Source organism: Protopterus annectens, chromosome 5.part0, assembly GCF_019279795.1.
Source record: "Protopterus annectens isolate FY-2018-M chromosome 5.part0, PAN1.0, whole genome shotgun sequence".
Taxonomy (NCBI): Eukaryota; Metazoa; Chordata; order Ceratodontiformes; family Protopteridae; genus Protopterus; species Protopterus annectens.
Window position 1 is genome coordinate 1,279,848,667 of NC_056735.1, and position 18,247 is coordinate 1,279,866,913.

The 18,247-nt window shown below is 36.7% G+C and overlaps 1 protein-coding gene across 2 annotated transcripts in view; it reads left to right on the top strand.

Moving 5' to 3' along the window:
- The window catches only part of MYH15 (myosin heavy chain 15), a 386,453-nt gene extending 373,175 nt beyond the window's left edge, over positions 1–13,278 (top strand). For both annotated transcript variants that reach the window (XM_044071103.1, XM_044071102.1), the window contains exons 41-43: positions 3,078–3,173; positions 12,620–12,754; positions 12,844–13,278. In XM_044071103.1, the coding sequence (XP_043927038.1) occupies positions 3,078–3,173; positions 12,620–12,754; positions 12,844–12,870 (258 nt within the window). In that variant the 3' untranslated portion in view covers positions 12,871–13,278. The remainder of the gene's footprint in view (positions 1–3,077; positions 3,174–12,619; positions 12,755–12,843) is intronic.
- The last annotated feature ends 4,969 nt before the right edge of the window (positions 13,279–18,247 follow it).

Below are 18,247 nucleotides of genomic sequence, written 5' to 3' on the forward strand. Positions count from 1 at the left end.
AGTATGAACCTATGAACCTATGATGCCCTACTGATCTCAGTATTGTCAGTGTAAAAGATGACAGTTAGGTCTGGTATATCCAAGTGGAGGTTATTAATGAATAATGACAACAGAAATGATCCTGGGGAAACACTGCCAGAAGTGGGTAAATGGTTGAGTTGAGTGGTGTCAGAATCTATTGAGAAGGACCTGTGAAGTAAGTAGTTTTTGCACCACGTGCAGCCTTCATCAGAGAAATTGCACTTTTTTTAATTTTCTGCAGCAGTATGTTATGATAAACACAATCAAATGGTCTTTTGACGTTTATGAACAATGCACTTGCAAGCTCACCGTGTTCAATGTAGGGTTACCACCTGTCCTTGCGAGGGACAGTCCCTCTTTGGGCGGTTGTGTCCTGACCAAAAATATTAAAAATAGCAAATGTCCTGAGATTGTAGGACATAATTATGTCCCATATTTTATGTAATAGTTGCATAAAATAGTTATTTCTGTATCTAAAATGCCTACATGTTACAAGAAACAGGATAAGCAACTAAACTGCTACAAGAATAAGCTTTTATTCTGGCAAAAAAGTAAAGTTCTATCCTTTGTACTGACTGTGGGTTTGTGTCGGCCTGTAAAATCTGATGTCCTGACAATGCCCCACTATGGCCATTTGAAAAGGTGACAACCCTAGTTCAATGTAGTTAAAGACAGTATTAATGTGTAGGTATATGGTTGTGGAGGAACTGTGTCTTGGTCTGAAGACATCTTGGCTGCCAGTAGTGATATCATATTAGGAAATGTACTGAACAATTTGGTTGTATATTCATTTTTTGAAGAGTTGAGCTAAAAGATTAATGTGGGCTTTTGGTCTGTAATCATGAGGTAAACCGTTCAAAGGCAAGCACTAGGCCAAATGCTATTGTGGGCTGTTTTAAGCCTAGCCAATTTTCCTTTCAAAGGTAAGATTCAAACCCAGTGTTTTTTGTGTGTGGTAAACACTTTAATTCTTATACCAACCTCCAAATCCTAACAAACAGTCTGCAGATTATCACATGCCTAGCCAGTAACCAGACAGTGACCAAAGATGAGATTCAAAATCCTGTATCTTGTGTTTGTGGGATAAACACTTTATACCAACACATCATATTAGGCTAACTGCCCATGGGGGCCATTTTAAGCCTAGCCAGTTATCCAATTTGAGAATTAAACCCTGCATCTTGTGTCTGTAAGGTAAACACATTAACCAGTATACCAGCCTACAATGATCATCAACTGTTCCAGGGGTAGAAACCGTGGTAGTGGTCTTATGAATGCTCCTTTGAATAAATTTTGAATAAATACACAAGTCAGTGATCTTACCAGCTGCTGCTGCTGTCGTCCTAATCTTAGTGGTAGAGAATGAGTGCAGTAGAAGTGTGATGCTGAATTATGAAGAATGTTTTCAAACTCATACTTAACCTTTTTTTTGGTAACTGTTCTAAAGTGGAAATTTTATTTATTTATTATTTTACATTTGTTTACCGGGCTAGTTTAACTGGATAAATGTCCATTTTCAGTAGAGGCCCGGGGAGATAAGCTCCAAGACAGAACAATGATAAAAAACAACATAACAGATAGGTAAGATTATAACATTAAACAAAAAAAAATTATAATTACAATGCATATTACAGGTTAACACAGTAAAATTCATCAGTGCAGGGTGCAGGGATTATTTAGGATACTGGTACACTATGTGGTGTTCATGAGGTAGATAGAATTGAGATTAAAAGGAAAGAATCATTTATGATCCTACATATCCCTCCGAATAATTTGGATAAATCCCAAATAATTATACTTATAAATATTTTCTTGTTAATGAAACTTTATATAGCTACAAATTGGTTGAATCCATTCCAAACTTCGTGGGATAACTTTAAAGGTTTAGTGATAAAACATATTTTAGCTCACAAATTATTAATTAAGGATCATAGGAAAAACATAAATAATCTGAAAATATGGGAGAAAATTTTCAATATTCTGTTGGCTTAATGTTCCGAATCCACTTTAACCTCTGGACATATATGTTTAAATTTTTGTTCAGCATTAATTATTTCATATATTGACAAATGATCTTTTAATATTCCTGTCAGAAGTTCTTATCTTTTTATATTGACCTTGTTTAATTGATGGAAGCATTCATGTATATAGTGTATATATTTTGTAGTATTATTTTTATAAGTTTCATTTGGGCATTGTTTTCTTGGTTTTCTGTAATATTGTATGATAACTCGGAAAAAATAATAAAGATTGATTATGGAAAAAAAAAGAAAAAAAAAAGGAAAGAATCACAGTTTATGAGTAGAAAGGGTAGGTAGTGCAAAGTATGAAAGGACACATATCTAGTCAGGGTTAGTACAGGGGCATAACCAGTGTGTTCTGAGGAACACTTTCAATTTATATATTTTATATTTCAGCAGTACCATGGCACATTACACAAAAACTGTAATAAATCTCACACTGTAAACGATGGCAGTTGACTGATAGTATGAATGAGTATACAGTTCACCATCTACAGATAGAGTATCCTGATACGGGAGGTCAGAAATATGTAATGACAATATTAGGTCAACTAAAAAATGAACATGTCAAAGCAACTGATTCCAAGTTGAAAAAAATGTGCATAATTTCCTTTTAAAGGATGAATGAATTTCTGATGACCCATATGCAATGTGTGTAATATGCAAACTTCTACTTCTATAGAAATTGGGATAAGAATGAATATCACAAGAGAATGGGAAAGGAAGTATGTCTTACTGCAATGTCCTGATGAAGTATTAATATTATGTGTTCACAGTTAACACTTGGGATGTGTTAATCTAATTTGCTTTAATATGTTATATCTTTTAAACTATGTCCATAAAAGAGATGCTGATTATAATCGTAGGTGCATGTTAGGGATTGGTTTTGTTAGTACATGCAATAGAAAGCAGCAATAATTTCCAAAATAATTAAATGGATTAGACTTGAGTGACTGTGGGCAAAAATTAGTATGTTGTACTGCAGAATAATGCCTGTGTGATTTACTTACTGTTCTCACATCTGGTCCAATTTAGGCAGAAGAAGATAAGAAGAACCTGTCTAGAATGCAGGCGCTGATTGACAAACTGCAGCTCAAACTCAAGGGTTATAAACACCAAGCAGAAGAAGCGGTAAGTTATTACATGGTTTTGTAATTCATTTCTATAGTTATTCTGGAACTAAATACTCATGAAAGTAGTTGGAAAATAAAACATATTTACGTATTATAATTTTGGTGGAATCATTTCAAGCTTGTTGTACAGCGCACAGATAGAATCTATTCCTGGATTGCACGTTTTAATCACCAGCTTGATTATCATCTGCAGTTTTGAGTTTGATATACACATATACATACACACCCATGTATGTATACACACACACATATATATATATATATATATATATATATATATATATATTTTTTTTTTCCACTCGGGGCCTTTAGTGTTTGTTCTATTTGACTCATAGCTTATACTGACGGATACATTTTATGGTCTAAGATTATTGGGAATCCTGAAAGCTGTTATGCCATCTTTACATTTTTTATCTCTCTATATACTTTTAAATCTATTCTGACTTGTATTTTAAACAATATTTAAAGTTGTTTGTTTTACAGCCTAGGCAGCTGCTAGGTCATAAAAACCTCCTGTTTTTGCTGGTGTTAAACATGTTAAATATCTATTTTAAGTAGCATTTTATCAAATCATGCATTTGCCCTGTGTAACCATTATAGGGTAGATGTAATGATTTAAACAGTACAGCATAAGACAGTGTATTATATTTCAGGCGTACTTAACCTTCCAATGAGGAGCTCCAATATTCCGGATCTAGTAATCAGAAATATAGCCATTTCTTGAACATCTCCATATGTATCTTCATGTCAAATTAGACCATAATTTAATGACCTTTCCCTTTAAAACTTGTGGTATTTTCCATGCAAATAGCTTTGTGTTTAGGGACTTCTTAAATGCAAATGTTCTTCAATTTCCTGATGACTTAAATAAATTCTGCTGTAATCCTCCAGTGAAGTATCCTATTGCTAAAACTGATGCCTTTGATTTCTACTCCCACTTAAATAGTTGTAGTCCTAAGGCAGTCTCTATCCACTGCAAATGAGAAGTTTAAAAACAAACTCCTGTTGTGGAATACCAATGTAAATACATTATATAACAACAGAAAGATGCTGTCTAATGCTTGTAGGCGGTCTCATTCTGCCTACCAGAACAGCACACTTAAGCAAGCTAACCAAGAGCATAAGGGAACCATTAGGAAGCTCAAAGCTGAGTAGTTTGTCTTTTCGGCTTTTCCCGGTTAGGGGTCACCACAGTGGAACTTTGCTCCGCTAATGATTGGCGGTAGATTTTTATGGTGCCGAGTTGCCAGCCCGACGCCCAACCTTCAGCGAAGGCACACCCATTCACGCATGTCTTTCGGAGGCCACTCGAAGCTCAAAGCTGAGTATGAACTTAAAATAGCCACTAATTCCAAAAATAACCACAAATCTTTCCTAAGCTATTTCAGGAAGTGTAGTTAAGAATTAATACCCAACAGTGTTAGGAGCTAGTCCACAATAATACTACACTTTCTGACTCAAAGGAAATAATTAGTATCCTAGCTAATACATTTAGAGCAAATTTTATTCCACCTGTAATTATAGCTGTTCCACAGGTTTCACAGTCCCAGGCATTCCCTTTAATTACTATGGAACAAGTATTCTCAGCCCTCTCAAAACTTGAGTACTTCACCCATGGACCCTGATAACATACCAGGTTGCCTGATTATCAATGCCAACTATGGCCTTTCTGAACCCCCTACTTAACCTCTTTAATCCAAGCCTGTCCACTGGTTACATTCCTGATGCCTGAAAAAAAAAAAACAAAAAAAAAAACATTGTAATGCCATTATGCAAGGGTGGCCCAGCAATAGAGCCTGGTAACTATAGACTCATTAGTCTCACTAGCATCATATATAAAGCTATAGGTGCATTATCTCAGACTTCATTAATATGGACATTGAAAACCATGGATCCTCATCAATTTGGCATTATCAAATGAAGGTCCTGTCTCTTTAACATCATTATTTTTTTTTTTAAAAAGTAACTGAAACAGTGGATAATGGTTATGCAGTGGATACAGCATATCTAGAACTAGCTAAGGCCTTTGATACTATTCCCCATGCGGGCATTATTGATAGACTTATAAATCTCAATATGAATCCTTACATTGTGCGATGAACAGCTAACTGGTGTTCTGACAGAACACGTGTATTTAGAGTAGCAGGTGCCACTTCTGAAAGCAAAAAATGTTACCAGTGGTGTACCACTGGGCTCAGGTTTGGGCCATCTTTTATTTGGCAAGTATTTCTAAGACCTTCAGGCCAGCACTTCTGGCTTTTGGTTAACTACGTTTTCAAATGACTGTAAAGTGGGTGTTGTTATTTGAACTTCAGCTGACACACAGCTGTTCCAACACAGTTTAGACCATGTTAACAATTGGTGCAAGGACAATGGTCTTAAATTAAATGTAAAAAATGTAGCACAGTTCATTTAGGCAAACAAAACAGTTTCACATACCATATAGGAGATGCACCTCTGCAATCAGACACTGTTGTAAGGGGTCTAGGTACTCTTGTTGATAATTCCTCATCATTTGACCATCATGTCTCCACAGTACTTTAACAAGCCTTTTATCTGGCCCATCTAAGTTCTAAAGGCATCTCCACTAGATCCAAAGATGTCTTAATTCCCCATTTATGCATATCTTATCAGACCCCCTTACTGCATATAATGCATCTTTTGGTATATATTTATCTAAACACATCACACAACTTGAGGAACCTCAGAGATCCATAACTAAAAAGATCAGTGGCTTCAAAAATCTTAGTTATTAGGAGAGCATGTCAGTCCTTTTTCTGTACTCACTCTCTTATAGACTCCTCCATAGAGACCTGAAAGATTCAACTATATTTGGCTTCCCATTCATTCACAGAACTAATGGTACATTAAATACTTAGTTAAAGAAACTAAACCTTCATCAGCAGATATCCCAAAATATCCCTCACCTCTGGAATAAACTTTCACTACATGTTAAGCAAAGTAGCATCCTTGCCACCTTCAAAGTAAACCTAAATAATTGGATGAGCAGCCACAAATTCTCTCCTGGTCTGTCTTGTCGGTTCCCTATCACTTCATTGAGTACGTGAATATCGAATGCTTACATCGTTGAATATTCACGTACTTGAAGTTTGTGAATTTTTTTTTGCAGTACAGTGAAGATCAGGATTTTTGCCCTTTCCTCACTGTAGTGCGGTCTCGGAGTAGGAATATATATTTAGCGTGGGGTGTGGGGGGAAAAGCCACCCACAATAACTTCTTTGAGTACGTGAATATTCAATGATGTAAGCATTTGATATTTACGTACTCGATGGAGTGATATAGATGCTGTCTTGTCTTTCCTCCTTCAGGCTAGGGGACATTTTGAACAGGGTTTTTTTGCTAGGCTTGAAATCATCTGCAGACTGATTGCTTAGTACTTACCTATTAAAGACAAAACACAAGTCCATCCTAAATACTCTACAAGTGATCAAATTTAAGGAGATGGATTTCAATATTCATAACATTATTCCTTAATCTCTTATATACTTTGGGTGAGATATCTTTACAGGCTCACTAGAAGGATGAGATGCTTAGTTAAGAAAGTGCAAAAAGTTGCATTGTACTCAACTCATTGTCTGAGAAGAGATTAATAAAGAGCAAAAGTGGAAGCTGATGCCCTCCTATCAGTGTAACTCAGAATCAGATGCACAGCCACGAATGCTCCATTAGTGCAGCTACATTATGATAAAGGTGACATTTTCTATAAATGTAGTTAGTTCTCTAACTTTTGACTTCAAGTTATCACTTACTTGCCCATTTCCTATGGTTGTACTGCAGTTTTCTTACCAAATGGTACTAAAGCGTATATGTTTACATTGAAATTCAAGCTGTTCCTTTTGTACCATCTGTCTCATTCTACAAGGTATTTCTACATCATAGCAGTATCCATTTATGGTGTAACAACATACCTTAAGTTACAGCTGCATGTTTAGTTACCCATTTGGAAACCCTTCTTTTCATACTAGTTATAAAAACGGGTCTATATTATCTTATTGAAGAGGCATTACAGAGAATGCCTCTTCATCGACCCGTAAAGAATGAACTGCCAGTTGCGTGAGTGGTCGATTCAGCTATTTTTTCCCTAGGGAAAAAATCACTGATGCGTCTAGAAATTAAACCTCACTACAAACACATAAAAGTGGAGGGCTTTGCCCCCACACCCCCCCCTAACTAAATATACCAACTCTGAGATCACACTACTGTGGGGAAAGGGGCAAATTCACGCCTTTTGGCCAAGCAATTTTTTTCCCTAGGAAAAAAATTGCTGAATCGGCCGTTTGCTTAACTGGCATTTCATTCTTTACATGTTGATGAACAGTCATTCACTGTAATGCCTCTTCGATAAGATAATACAGACCCATAAAAATGCCAAATAATACTGACACTAATGTAGATCCTTATGGAACAATGCCTCTTATAACTGGCTCGTTGAAAAATTCTTCAGCTAATTACTTACTGTTTTCTACTACTTTGTGAGTTTTGCCTTCAACTTACCATTGTGGCATTTGTTTTTAGTTTCCATAAACTGAAATATCAGAATGTGTGAAAGAGTTAGAATCTTTTGCTAGATTCTGATATGACATGTCAACAGATAACCTCGCTGCATGACAGATGCATGGAGGAATTCATAATGGTTACCAAAAAGTGTACACTGTGTGTAGACTTTGTGAATTTAAGAATGGCCCTACCCCAATGCTTGTGTTGTCTGTGCACTCAGAAAGGTTACACTAACTGTACACTTTGTGATAACCTTTTTGGATCCAGTCCAAAATGTATTCAAATAATACTGCCGTATGTAGGTAATAAATCTAAATTTGATAGCCTCATACCATTATGATCTAAAAAGGACTAGTTCTACAATATCAGTTTCTTTTGTGAGATAACCATTCTTTCCAGGATTTTATACAGTATACTCAGACTTATCAGCTTGAAATTTGCAAGTTAAGATTCACTTTCTGGAAGGGAACAATAACTGTCTGTTTCCACTTTCATTGGCATTAAAATGTTATTTTCCTTTCTGTATGACTGCTCCTGGAGTACTATTTGGTCCCCCCCCGAACTTGTAAAAAGACATTTTGTCAATGCTTCCATAATGTCAATAATTAAAAAGGCCTTCTATTGACTATTTTTAATGTTCAGTGTGATTTAAATGGAAAGTGCTCCTAAGATAATTATATAAAATGATAAATATCTGGTCACCAAAATTACAGTACCATCTTTGCTTGTTGCTTCCAAGTTACAGTTGGCAGTTCCTGATTGGGAACTTTCTTACATACACTTCAGTATACGTTTACAATATTCCTTCACTTTTAGTAAGCTTGTGCAGCAGTGGGTGCTTATGAAATATGACTCAGTATATACAATTTTAGAAGGCGTTGGCATTTTTATCTTTGAACCAGTGACCTTGTACCCCAAAAATGGTCACTGCATGTGAAATGGAATTCCTGATTTGCATGGAATACACAGAACATGTATGCATGTGGATTCCATAGTGACTGATCTAAGCGAATGTTAGACTAATAACTGCAGTTCCTGGTTAATTTATAGCATTTAAGCTTCAGAATTTTCTTGTTTTTAATTGGTTCTTTTGTTTCCTTGTTTAATACTTACTGCACAAAGCTCAGCTCAGTCATGTATAAGACATAAGAGGCCTGCAACTCACTGTTAACTAAGTACTAGGTTTTGAAACAGGGAAAAAACAGGAAAATAATGTTTTGTATCTGCATTTTTAAGTTGCCTAATGATCTAGCCATTTAGAACTGTTTTCTGCCTTGTCTGATACTGTTTCTACATTTTATTTTCTGCTTTGAGTAAATCTGATCAGGTGTAAAGGCCACCTTGGATTAAGAAATGATTGATCTAAGTGAACGACTAATTAGTTCAGGTCCTGGGTAGCTTAGAGCACTTGGGCTTCAGGTTTCACATGCTTTTCTTTGGTTCTTTTATTACTCTTCAAACTACTCCAACTCCACACATTTATTCCCTTGCAGTTAGACTTCATGATGCAACCCAAGACACTATTCACAAGCCAGACCAAATCTCACCAATAGAACCAAACTCCACAGCACATGCTTTCTCATTTCAGCCACCTATCTTTGGCAAGCTCTCCCCATTAACATAAAGGAAATCAACACTTATTACAAATTCAGAATGCAACTCAAAAATGACTTCTTCACCCAAGCCAAGTATTCCTGCTTTATCACAGGACAGATCTCCTTTCCAAGTATCTTCTCTTCTTTTTTCTCAAAGTTTACTGAAGATTGACTCAGTTTAGAAACTAGTGTATATATTGTACATTACACTCTGCGTGATTGTACATTGTATTGTGCTTGTTTACTAGAAAATATATATTTATATATATATATATATATATATATATATATATATATATATATATATATATATATACAGTTCTTTTCTATGTAATTAGACTGAACTACTCTGTTGTTGCTTACATTTCTGTATTTTTTTGTTTGTGAAATGTTTTGAATTTCATCAGGGCTGAGCCTGAAACTGGTCAGTATTGATCAGTGCACTAGCCTGGTAAACAAATGTAAATAAATACTTAACTGTGCAGAGCTGCTCTGAACTCAGTGGTGTGGTAGTTGCATAGGGCATGCATGTAAATTCTTGCTCTTGTGCTGTTGAAAAGATGCCTTCTAATTTCAGTAAATGAGTCATCCACTTCTGCTTTGTCTAAACACCTTTCACTGGGTTATACTGAGCTTTATTTTGCTGACCTGACAGGATTTCTACATTTCTTTTAGCTGTGTGGTCCTGAATTTCTTCCAGTTCAGCAAACTTTTTCCCCTTTATTATTCCTCTAGTCACCTTTAGTTCATCAGTAACCTTTATCACACAGCAGCGATGGTCATCATGGAGTGACAGCAGACTGACCTCCTTTTGTTGCCAGCCTTATCACACAAGGTTCTTTAAGGCAATGGAGAAACTCATGAAAACAAACTCCTACTTGACCCAAAGGACTCTGCCTTTGAGAAGTGTAAATAATTAAGCTCGAGGCATCCCAGTCTTAACCAGTAGTACATTGTGGGCTTAACACTGTCTTAAGCCCCCCCACCAACACCTATGTAAAATCCACATAATATAAATACAAAACATTCTTATGCTGATGCAGTTAAAAAGAATCTCTATCCAGGTTTCCTAGAACTCCTAAATGTAGTCATCAGCCTAAACCCTCAGATCTGCCTCCTGCATGCTACCCAGCATCAACAGGTCTAAAACAACATATAGCATGTTCTGATTCTGCAGTAAACACAACTGCAAAAAGAACTCACACAACCAGCACAGAAGCCCTTGGTAGCAAGACCAAGTCTGTGCATTTGACAATATCCTGGTCATAGGTGACTGCATAGCTAGACGCACAAATGCTCCACTAACCAGGCTGAACAAAGACAGAGTGGTGGTTAGTTGTCTCTCAGGTGCCACGATCAGCAGTGTCACTAGGGTTCTCAAGTTCCTTCACCTGTGGTATACATATGACCTGATCATTGAATATTTGGGAGTCAGTGACTTAAGATGCACTTCCTTGGATCATACACAGAGGGACATGATGGATATCTCAGCACTATCCTACTACACGAATGACACCTTAATATAAACAAAATATAATTGACTTTAATTATTGGCTGAGCTATTGATGTCACTCCAAGGGGATCCAATATATATGTATGATATGAGCCGGGATCCAATATATATGTATGATATGAGCCTTGGATGGTTGACAACCCCAGATGCTTTGCTAGGGATGACCTGCAGCACTATCCTCATGGATTTTGTATCTTGGCCAAGACTTTTTCCTCTTCATAGTGCCTTTTTTAGACAAGGTCAGTCTCCTCAAATTACCAACATGGCTAGTCAAAATCCAAACCATATCACAGTGACACTAATCAGTGCTAGTAAGCTTAGCAAAAAGTTGCACTCCTTCCAGGCATTTGTAATTCTGAAAATATAGATACATGTGTAGTTATTGAAAAAATGTTTTCAGAACAGCAAAAGCACCCCTACAGTGTAGTGGTTTAATGTCTAACACTCCTTCAGACCTAATGCCAAACAGGAAGGTGTAGCTGGAAGGGGTGCATCTGTGTTCCTAAGAAACCATTTCAGCCATTATTTCAGTTATTGTCATTTCAGAGTAAGGTTGGTGGTTGGGTGTCAGGTTTTAATGAGATTTTTGGCTGTTCTTAATGCATATAGTTTATTTTGTAGTAGACAGGTATCTAGCAACTCAAATTTGTCATTGATACTCCTTGCAGTAAAGTTGTTATTTTTGACTGTATTTCCATACTGATTGTTCAGGTACTGATTTTAAAAATGGCAGTAGCTGGTCGAGGGTTTGGTTTATTGTCACCAGAACAAATGAGCTTAAGTTAGTTAAAACTGAGAACAGTGCTTGGTAGAAAGCATCTTTTGAGGTTATTGTGGAATGTGGTTGATGTATGAACTAGAATTGTGTTGGGTATTTGGTCTAGGAAGATTTTATTTCCCTTTGTTTACAGTTAAGATGGAAGTGAATGATTTTTATTAAACAGGTCTATATTTGTAAGGGCTGATTTGCTGGAAGAGGGTTGTAACAAAGCCTACCATAGGTGGTGCTGGCCTTTTACCTGGTAAGGATGCTGTAATTGTGTGGCTAAAAATAGGATGGTGACTGAGGTGAATAGTGTTTTTAAGGTACATAACTTGCATTTGTAAGAAGAAATGGTTGTTGTTCTTGTAATGCTGTTTTGCATAGCTGTGTTGGTGTGCAGGGGATTGAAGTGATTAACAGAAGGTAATGTATACAGAAATTTCCTGGGATTTGTAATTTATATCAATCATGTAGAACAGAATTATAAAAAGTATGGGTGCCAAAAGAGGTTAATAGTGATTTGCACTTCCTAGCATATAATACACAATTCACTGACCTCAGGCATAATGCATTTAAACAGTTATTGCAATCAGTAGTTTCTTCTGGTGTAGAATTTTACCGAGGATAATGCACTTTTAATATGTGGTAGCCCTTGTGTTGTTGCTAGTGAATTTTCAGCATTTGAACAACTGCTGTGACTTATTGTGAAGTAACTTATTATTAATGCAGTTTATTGTGAAAAGTGCAGTGGCGTGCCCTTTCCCTGTGTTACATGAATGCTTAAACCCCTGCATCTTGTACTTAACTGTTTCAAGCCATTGCTACCAGCAGATGGTTTTCATATGATGCCGGTGTAATAATAAGTTATGAACTGCTTTTTATTAATTTTTTTTCCACTTATATTAACTAGTAGACAAAAGCATTCCATTCATTTTTATTAGTCAGTCTTTTAAATAAACTGTTAAGAAACATAGATATATATATATATTTCCTAGAGCAAATGTTGTTATTATGACTTTAAATTCCATAATTTTGCTATGCAATTCATTTCTCAGGAACAACAAGCCAGTCAGAGCATGTCCAAGTTTAGGAAACTACAGCACGAACTGGATGACGCTGAGGAACGGGCGGATATGGCCGAATCTCAGGTCAACAAACTGAGATCCAAGACCCGAGATATGGGAGTGAAGGTGAGAACGCAGATTACTTAAATGTTATTTGAAAATGTTATTTCCATTGCAGTAACACGGATCACTGAAATTTGATTTTTATGTTTCAGGGTCACAAAGAAACAGAGTTTCTTTAGGATTGCCACCTACTGAAAGTGCAGGACTCTAAGAGATCTGCAGACAGGGGTGAATGAAAAGAAGCTGCAAGAGATAAAGTAGTGGTATAATTTCATAAACCGAAAATGTAGAGATAGTGTAATGCATGCAAGAAATACTTTTATTATTTGTAGCTGTACAACACTTACCGAGGTGGCTTCTTGTATGAAACCATTGACTAGAGTTGCCAAATGTAATAAAACAGCAAGAAGCCTCACGTTTAACATATTTAGTTTGAACAACACTAGAATGAAAAGAGGAGAGAAACTTTGAAGGAAGAAATATTTTAAAAACTGATGAAATACCTTAATAATGGTTTCTGTATTATTAACTATGTCTGCATCAGTTTGTTGTGGAGAAAGTCAATAAAGTGCCTCGCTTTGATTAAAGCAATTAGTGTCCTGTGCTTTATGTCAATGGGGAACCAGAAATCATGCTAAATATATGGCAAACAAGCAGGTTACCCTGTGGCTCATATAGTCATTATATACCTATAAATGTTGTCTATGCAGTTTGATAGAACTTTGATCATTTAAATAAACAGAGTGGCATTCTGATGAATGGTGGTCATTGTTAGTGTATTTGCTGGTTGCCCATATAGTCCTGCCATTACTGTTGTGTTTGTAATAGAGGCTGACAGTATACTAGAGGAATGCACCATTTACCACATGGCAGTGATCACTTTCCATTGTTATTCATTACTGAGTATAACAAGTAGTTTGAAATGTCTTATTACAAGAGTGAAAAGTGGAAGTGCAACAGAAAAAATAAAATAAGGCAACCCGCACTATTCTGCAGGATTGACATATCTGACAGTACCATTGTCTCTTAGATACGTGTTCTCAGTTTTATCTTGCTGTTTACCCAAATAGGTAAACTACTGATGCTACTCTTTTTAACTAATGATGTTGAAAAGGAAACAAGGTCAATCAATCAGCTAGGAATTTATCATGGAACCTAACAACAAGGCACCATAGAAAATTACTATAATGTATAATAAAAACAGAGTCATTTGCAACATATATATTTGGGGGGGGGGCAGTAAGGACAAAGTATTAAATAAGTAAACCAGAAGAATGCAGAAATATCTGTAAACTTAATTAAAATGCTTTGTCTTAAAGGATTTTCTAAAACACCTCATCAAGGAATGGGAGTTCACAAAGCTACAGTTGTAACAAGATCCAACAGATTCAGGATATAATAAGCAAAATATATTTATTCAGACATCTGTAAGTACATCATGGGAACTACCAACAGCCCCTGGAAGGTAATCTCAGTAGCTCATAGGAGACTTTAGCAGTCTAGTAGCTCATTCAGGTAAGATGGACCCAGACTATGGAGGGAAAAATAAACTACAACTATAACTTTAAATGATATACATGTCATCCTAATCAGAACCAATGCAGTTTGCAAAGTAAGGGGTACTGTGACACCGACAAGGTGTTCTAGCCCCTAGAAACATTGCTGAATTCTGCACCAGCTATAACCGATTGGACTTATGGTCAGGAAGTTCCAGGTAAAGGTTATTATAGCAATTAAGTCAAAATGAGCACAGTGAATGCACTACTGTCTTAAAGTCTTGTGATTAAAGCAGGTTCTTGATTTGCTACTATGCTTTAGATGATGAGAAGAGCTCTTGATCACAGTTGACTGACATCGGAACTCAGTGTCAGCATGATAGCAAAGCTCATACTGAAATCATTTAGACTCAAGGTAAACTTCAAATGATTTCCCTCATAAGTAATTATAGGGTTAGGCTGAGAACATTAGAATTAGTAGTGAGAATGTCCGCTCTTTCAGGCTAATTGTGGCAAACAGCGTGAGACAACTACATCTCATCTAGTTGAAGATGAGGATAAGGGAATCTTGTAGAAAATTAAGGAAAATGCAGCCATCCTGTGCAACGGAACATTACAGTGGAGTATTACTGATAGTAATGAATTAACCCATATACTATTGTGCCCATTCATGGAGAGAGAGCAAGAGATAGAAGGCAAACCACTCCAAGATGGTAGATGACAGTTCACACTTAAGGCTTAAGGTGTTACTTTAAGAAGATTTCATGATCAACAGTGTCAAAAACTGAAGACAGGTTAAGGAAGATCAAGATAAAATGTAATATTTCACCTACATGAGAAGATTAAGCCAGGGTAGCATCTGTACTGAGTGTTTTAAAAACACATGACTGGTAAGGTTATGTACAACTGTGGATTTTAAGATGAAATTCTAGATTAATATAGACAGTCTTCTCAATAACCTTACAAAAAAAAAGTTTCAGATGAAACAGAAATTCACCAGGGAGTCTAGACTTAGAGATGGCATTTTAAGATAAAGACATCCTTTACAACAGATGAAAATATATCAGATCATTGGTGGTCTTGGGAGTAACTGGACCCAACACCTACATGCAAGAAACAGCCATCCTGATGGGAGCAGGGTGAAACCCATAGCTGATAGAGTGAATGTAAAATATTAGGCCCATAATCTGTGTTTAGTCAGTTAATTCAAACTGCTACCAGCGCAAGTTGGAATTCTCATCAGGTCACTCAAATTGCAGCCCTTTTGCACGAGAGAAAGTCAAGCTTATCTGCAAAAAGTAATCTGATTTTCCTCACGCTTATAGGTTCATAGGTTATTACAAAGATTATGACCATGGAGACCATTGCGAAGCTCAGCCATAAGAGCAAGCACTGGTGGGAACCTAACAATGTCCTTTGAACCTCTCTGGTAAAAAATTGTGATCCCCCATCTAGTCATCCAGACTGGTGTTCAGGGTTGTTTGGGAAGTACTCTGCTTGCTAGATAAGGGTAGCCTATGATATAGTTACTTAAAGCTTAGACATAATTCAGAAACATCCTGCAGGCTTGGTTGCACAGTCTGTCAACCATGTGGAAGAGTGTAGCGGGTTCATTAGCTGAAGCAAAGATCTCCTGAATCAGAAATAATTTATTCATCTTGGATATCTTGTACATGTCCAAACAGTACTGATTTTCCAATGTAGGTTTGTCCTGTAGGCAGCAGTAGTGGTTCCAACACTGATTTAACCATCAGCTCTCTCAGACTGACTAGGCCCCACAGAGTGGGACATCATGATCAAGTACATCTATGATGGTTATTGTTGTTTGTCTTTCGGCTTTTTCCCGGTAAGGGGTCGCCACAGCGGAACTCCAGTCCACTAATGATTGGTAGTAGATTTTTACGAAACACTGAGGTGCCAGCTTGACGCCCAGCCTTCAACGAAGGCACGCCCATTTACGCACGCATGTCTTTCGAACGCTACCCAACCGCAGGTAGGACATGCAGACTCCGCACAGAAGACACTCCCAAGCCGGGAATCGAATGGGAGAACCTCTTGCTGTGAGGTAACAATGCTACCGCTGTACCACCGCGGAACTCCTAAGTACATCTATGATGGTACTGTTATAAAATCCCATTCAGTGACCACTGTCAGTTTTCTTCTGCTCACAAAGAATCCTGCTGAGATAAGGAACAGCAACATGTCATGACATATTATACAGCATCTATAATCACCAAACTCATCAGATAAAATGAGAAGGGGAAGCTAAAGACTAAATGTGACCTGATGTATATATGCATGTATAGAGGGCAAAGCCCTCGTGACTAAAGCCAACCACGGGTAAATCCAGCATTACCCACACCCAACCATAGATTATTGCTATTATACAATGACATTATTTAAGAAAAAAGTTAATTACTTTTCTTAAATAATGCCGTTGAATAACATCATCTGTACTACTCTTCTGTGTTTTTCCCGATATTTTGGGGCTTTCTTGATGTACTGCTCATGTGTATGGGACTTCTGTTCCCATGCTTACACAGTACATCAGTGCCATGCAAAGGAAGCAATGGAGAAGGGAAGATCTCTGTTGCTTTTCTTTGTTTTTTATTAAAAAAATGAAATAAGGAGACTTTGAATGTATGGGAGAGATGGGACAGACAAATTATAAGGGTAATCGGGTATGTTTATCTAGCTTTGCATAACCTACCTGATTATCCTTGTATTTTTCCTTGTCCCATCTGTCTCATTCTTTTGATATCTCCAGTTTTTGAAAATTTATTTAAAAAAAATAAATAAATAAATAAAAAATAGAATTTCCGTAGTATATAAAAACAGAAGACAGTCCAGGCAACTGGACTTTTTTCCACTGGTATATGCTCAATTTACAACAGGCACCCTAGTTGGGCTGACCAATCAACATGCTCATTTTTGAATGTTAATGGACAGTCATTGCATAATTATAACTAGTGAATGGAAAATGTGAGGGAGAGCTGTGAAGGCCTGTGGGTATATTATTTGCCTTATTTGCATGATGTGGAAGAGTAGTGGTGGTGGGTTTAAGTCATTAAAGTAGAAGCTGATAATGATAATGACTGCACTTTTTTATAATTTCAAGTGTGAGGAAGAGAAAAAAACAGGAATAGCCATGAAACATGCAAAACATTACATTGTAAGGAGTAGGGGAGGTTTAGGAAATATTTTACTAGGTTTATCAAAGGTTGGCAGGGGTGCCAAATGACAAATATGAGGAAGGAATTAGGCAAAGCATTAGCAGTTCATGGAACAGATTAATTAGAATTCCTAGAATGAGAGTGTGTTACTTTGGAAAAAATAAAATGAAGCTACTTATTACCAGCTATGCAGGATACCTGACTATAATATAGTGAAAGACATGCACCTCAGTTCAGCTTTGAGTACATAATTAGTTAATTATCCTAAGCAGCATTTATTCAGGTATAGGCTAAACAAGAAAACCCAGAAATAAAAAAATGATATTTTGATAGCATGCAACATGTTCCATGCAGATAGCTTAGAAACTCCAGACCTTTATTTATAGGTTCATAGAGAACTTTAGGTTCATAGATTCGTACTAAGCTAACTGCCCTTGTGAGCCATTTTAAGCCTATCCAATTATCCATTGTGAGACTCAAACCCTGCACCTTATGCTTGTAAGGTAAGCACCTTAACCATTAGGCCACCCTCCCTACCATTTAGCTTAATTTCCTACCTGTTTGATGTGATATATACCCTTTTTCTTTGTAACAGGAGCATGATGCTTATTTGAACAAGTTATCTTTTAGTATATTTTTAAAACTGTCTAGTGTGCCTTCTTGTCTGGTTTCAGATGCCAGATGCTTCTGTACTGCTGGGACCAATTAGAGCAGACTCACCATTCAAGATTTTAAATCTCAGTCTAACTAGGTATATGGTGTTATGATATTACTTCTTAGGGAGTAATTTTTTTGCTTGATTATGTGTACCTCAGTGATCAGTAGTCCATGATTAAAAAGTTTGAAAATTTTACAGTGAAAAAGAAAGGTTGCCCTTTCACTGACTG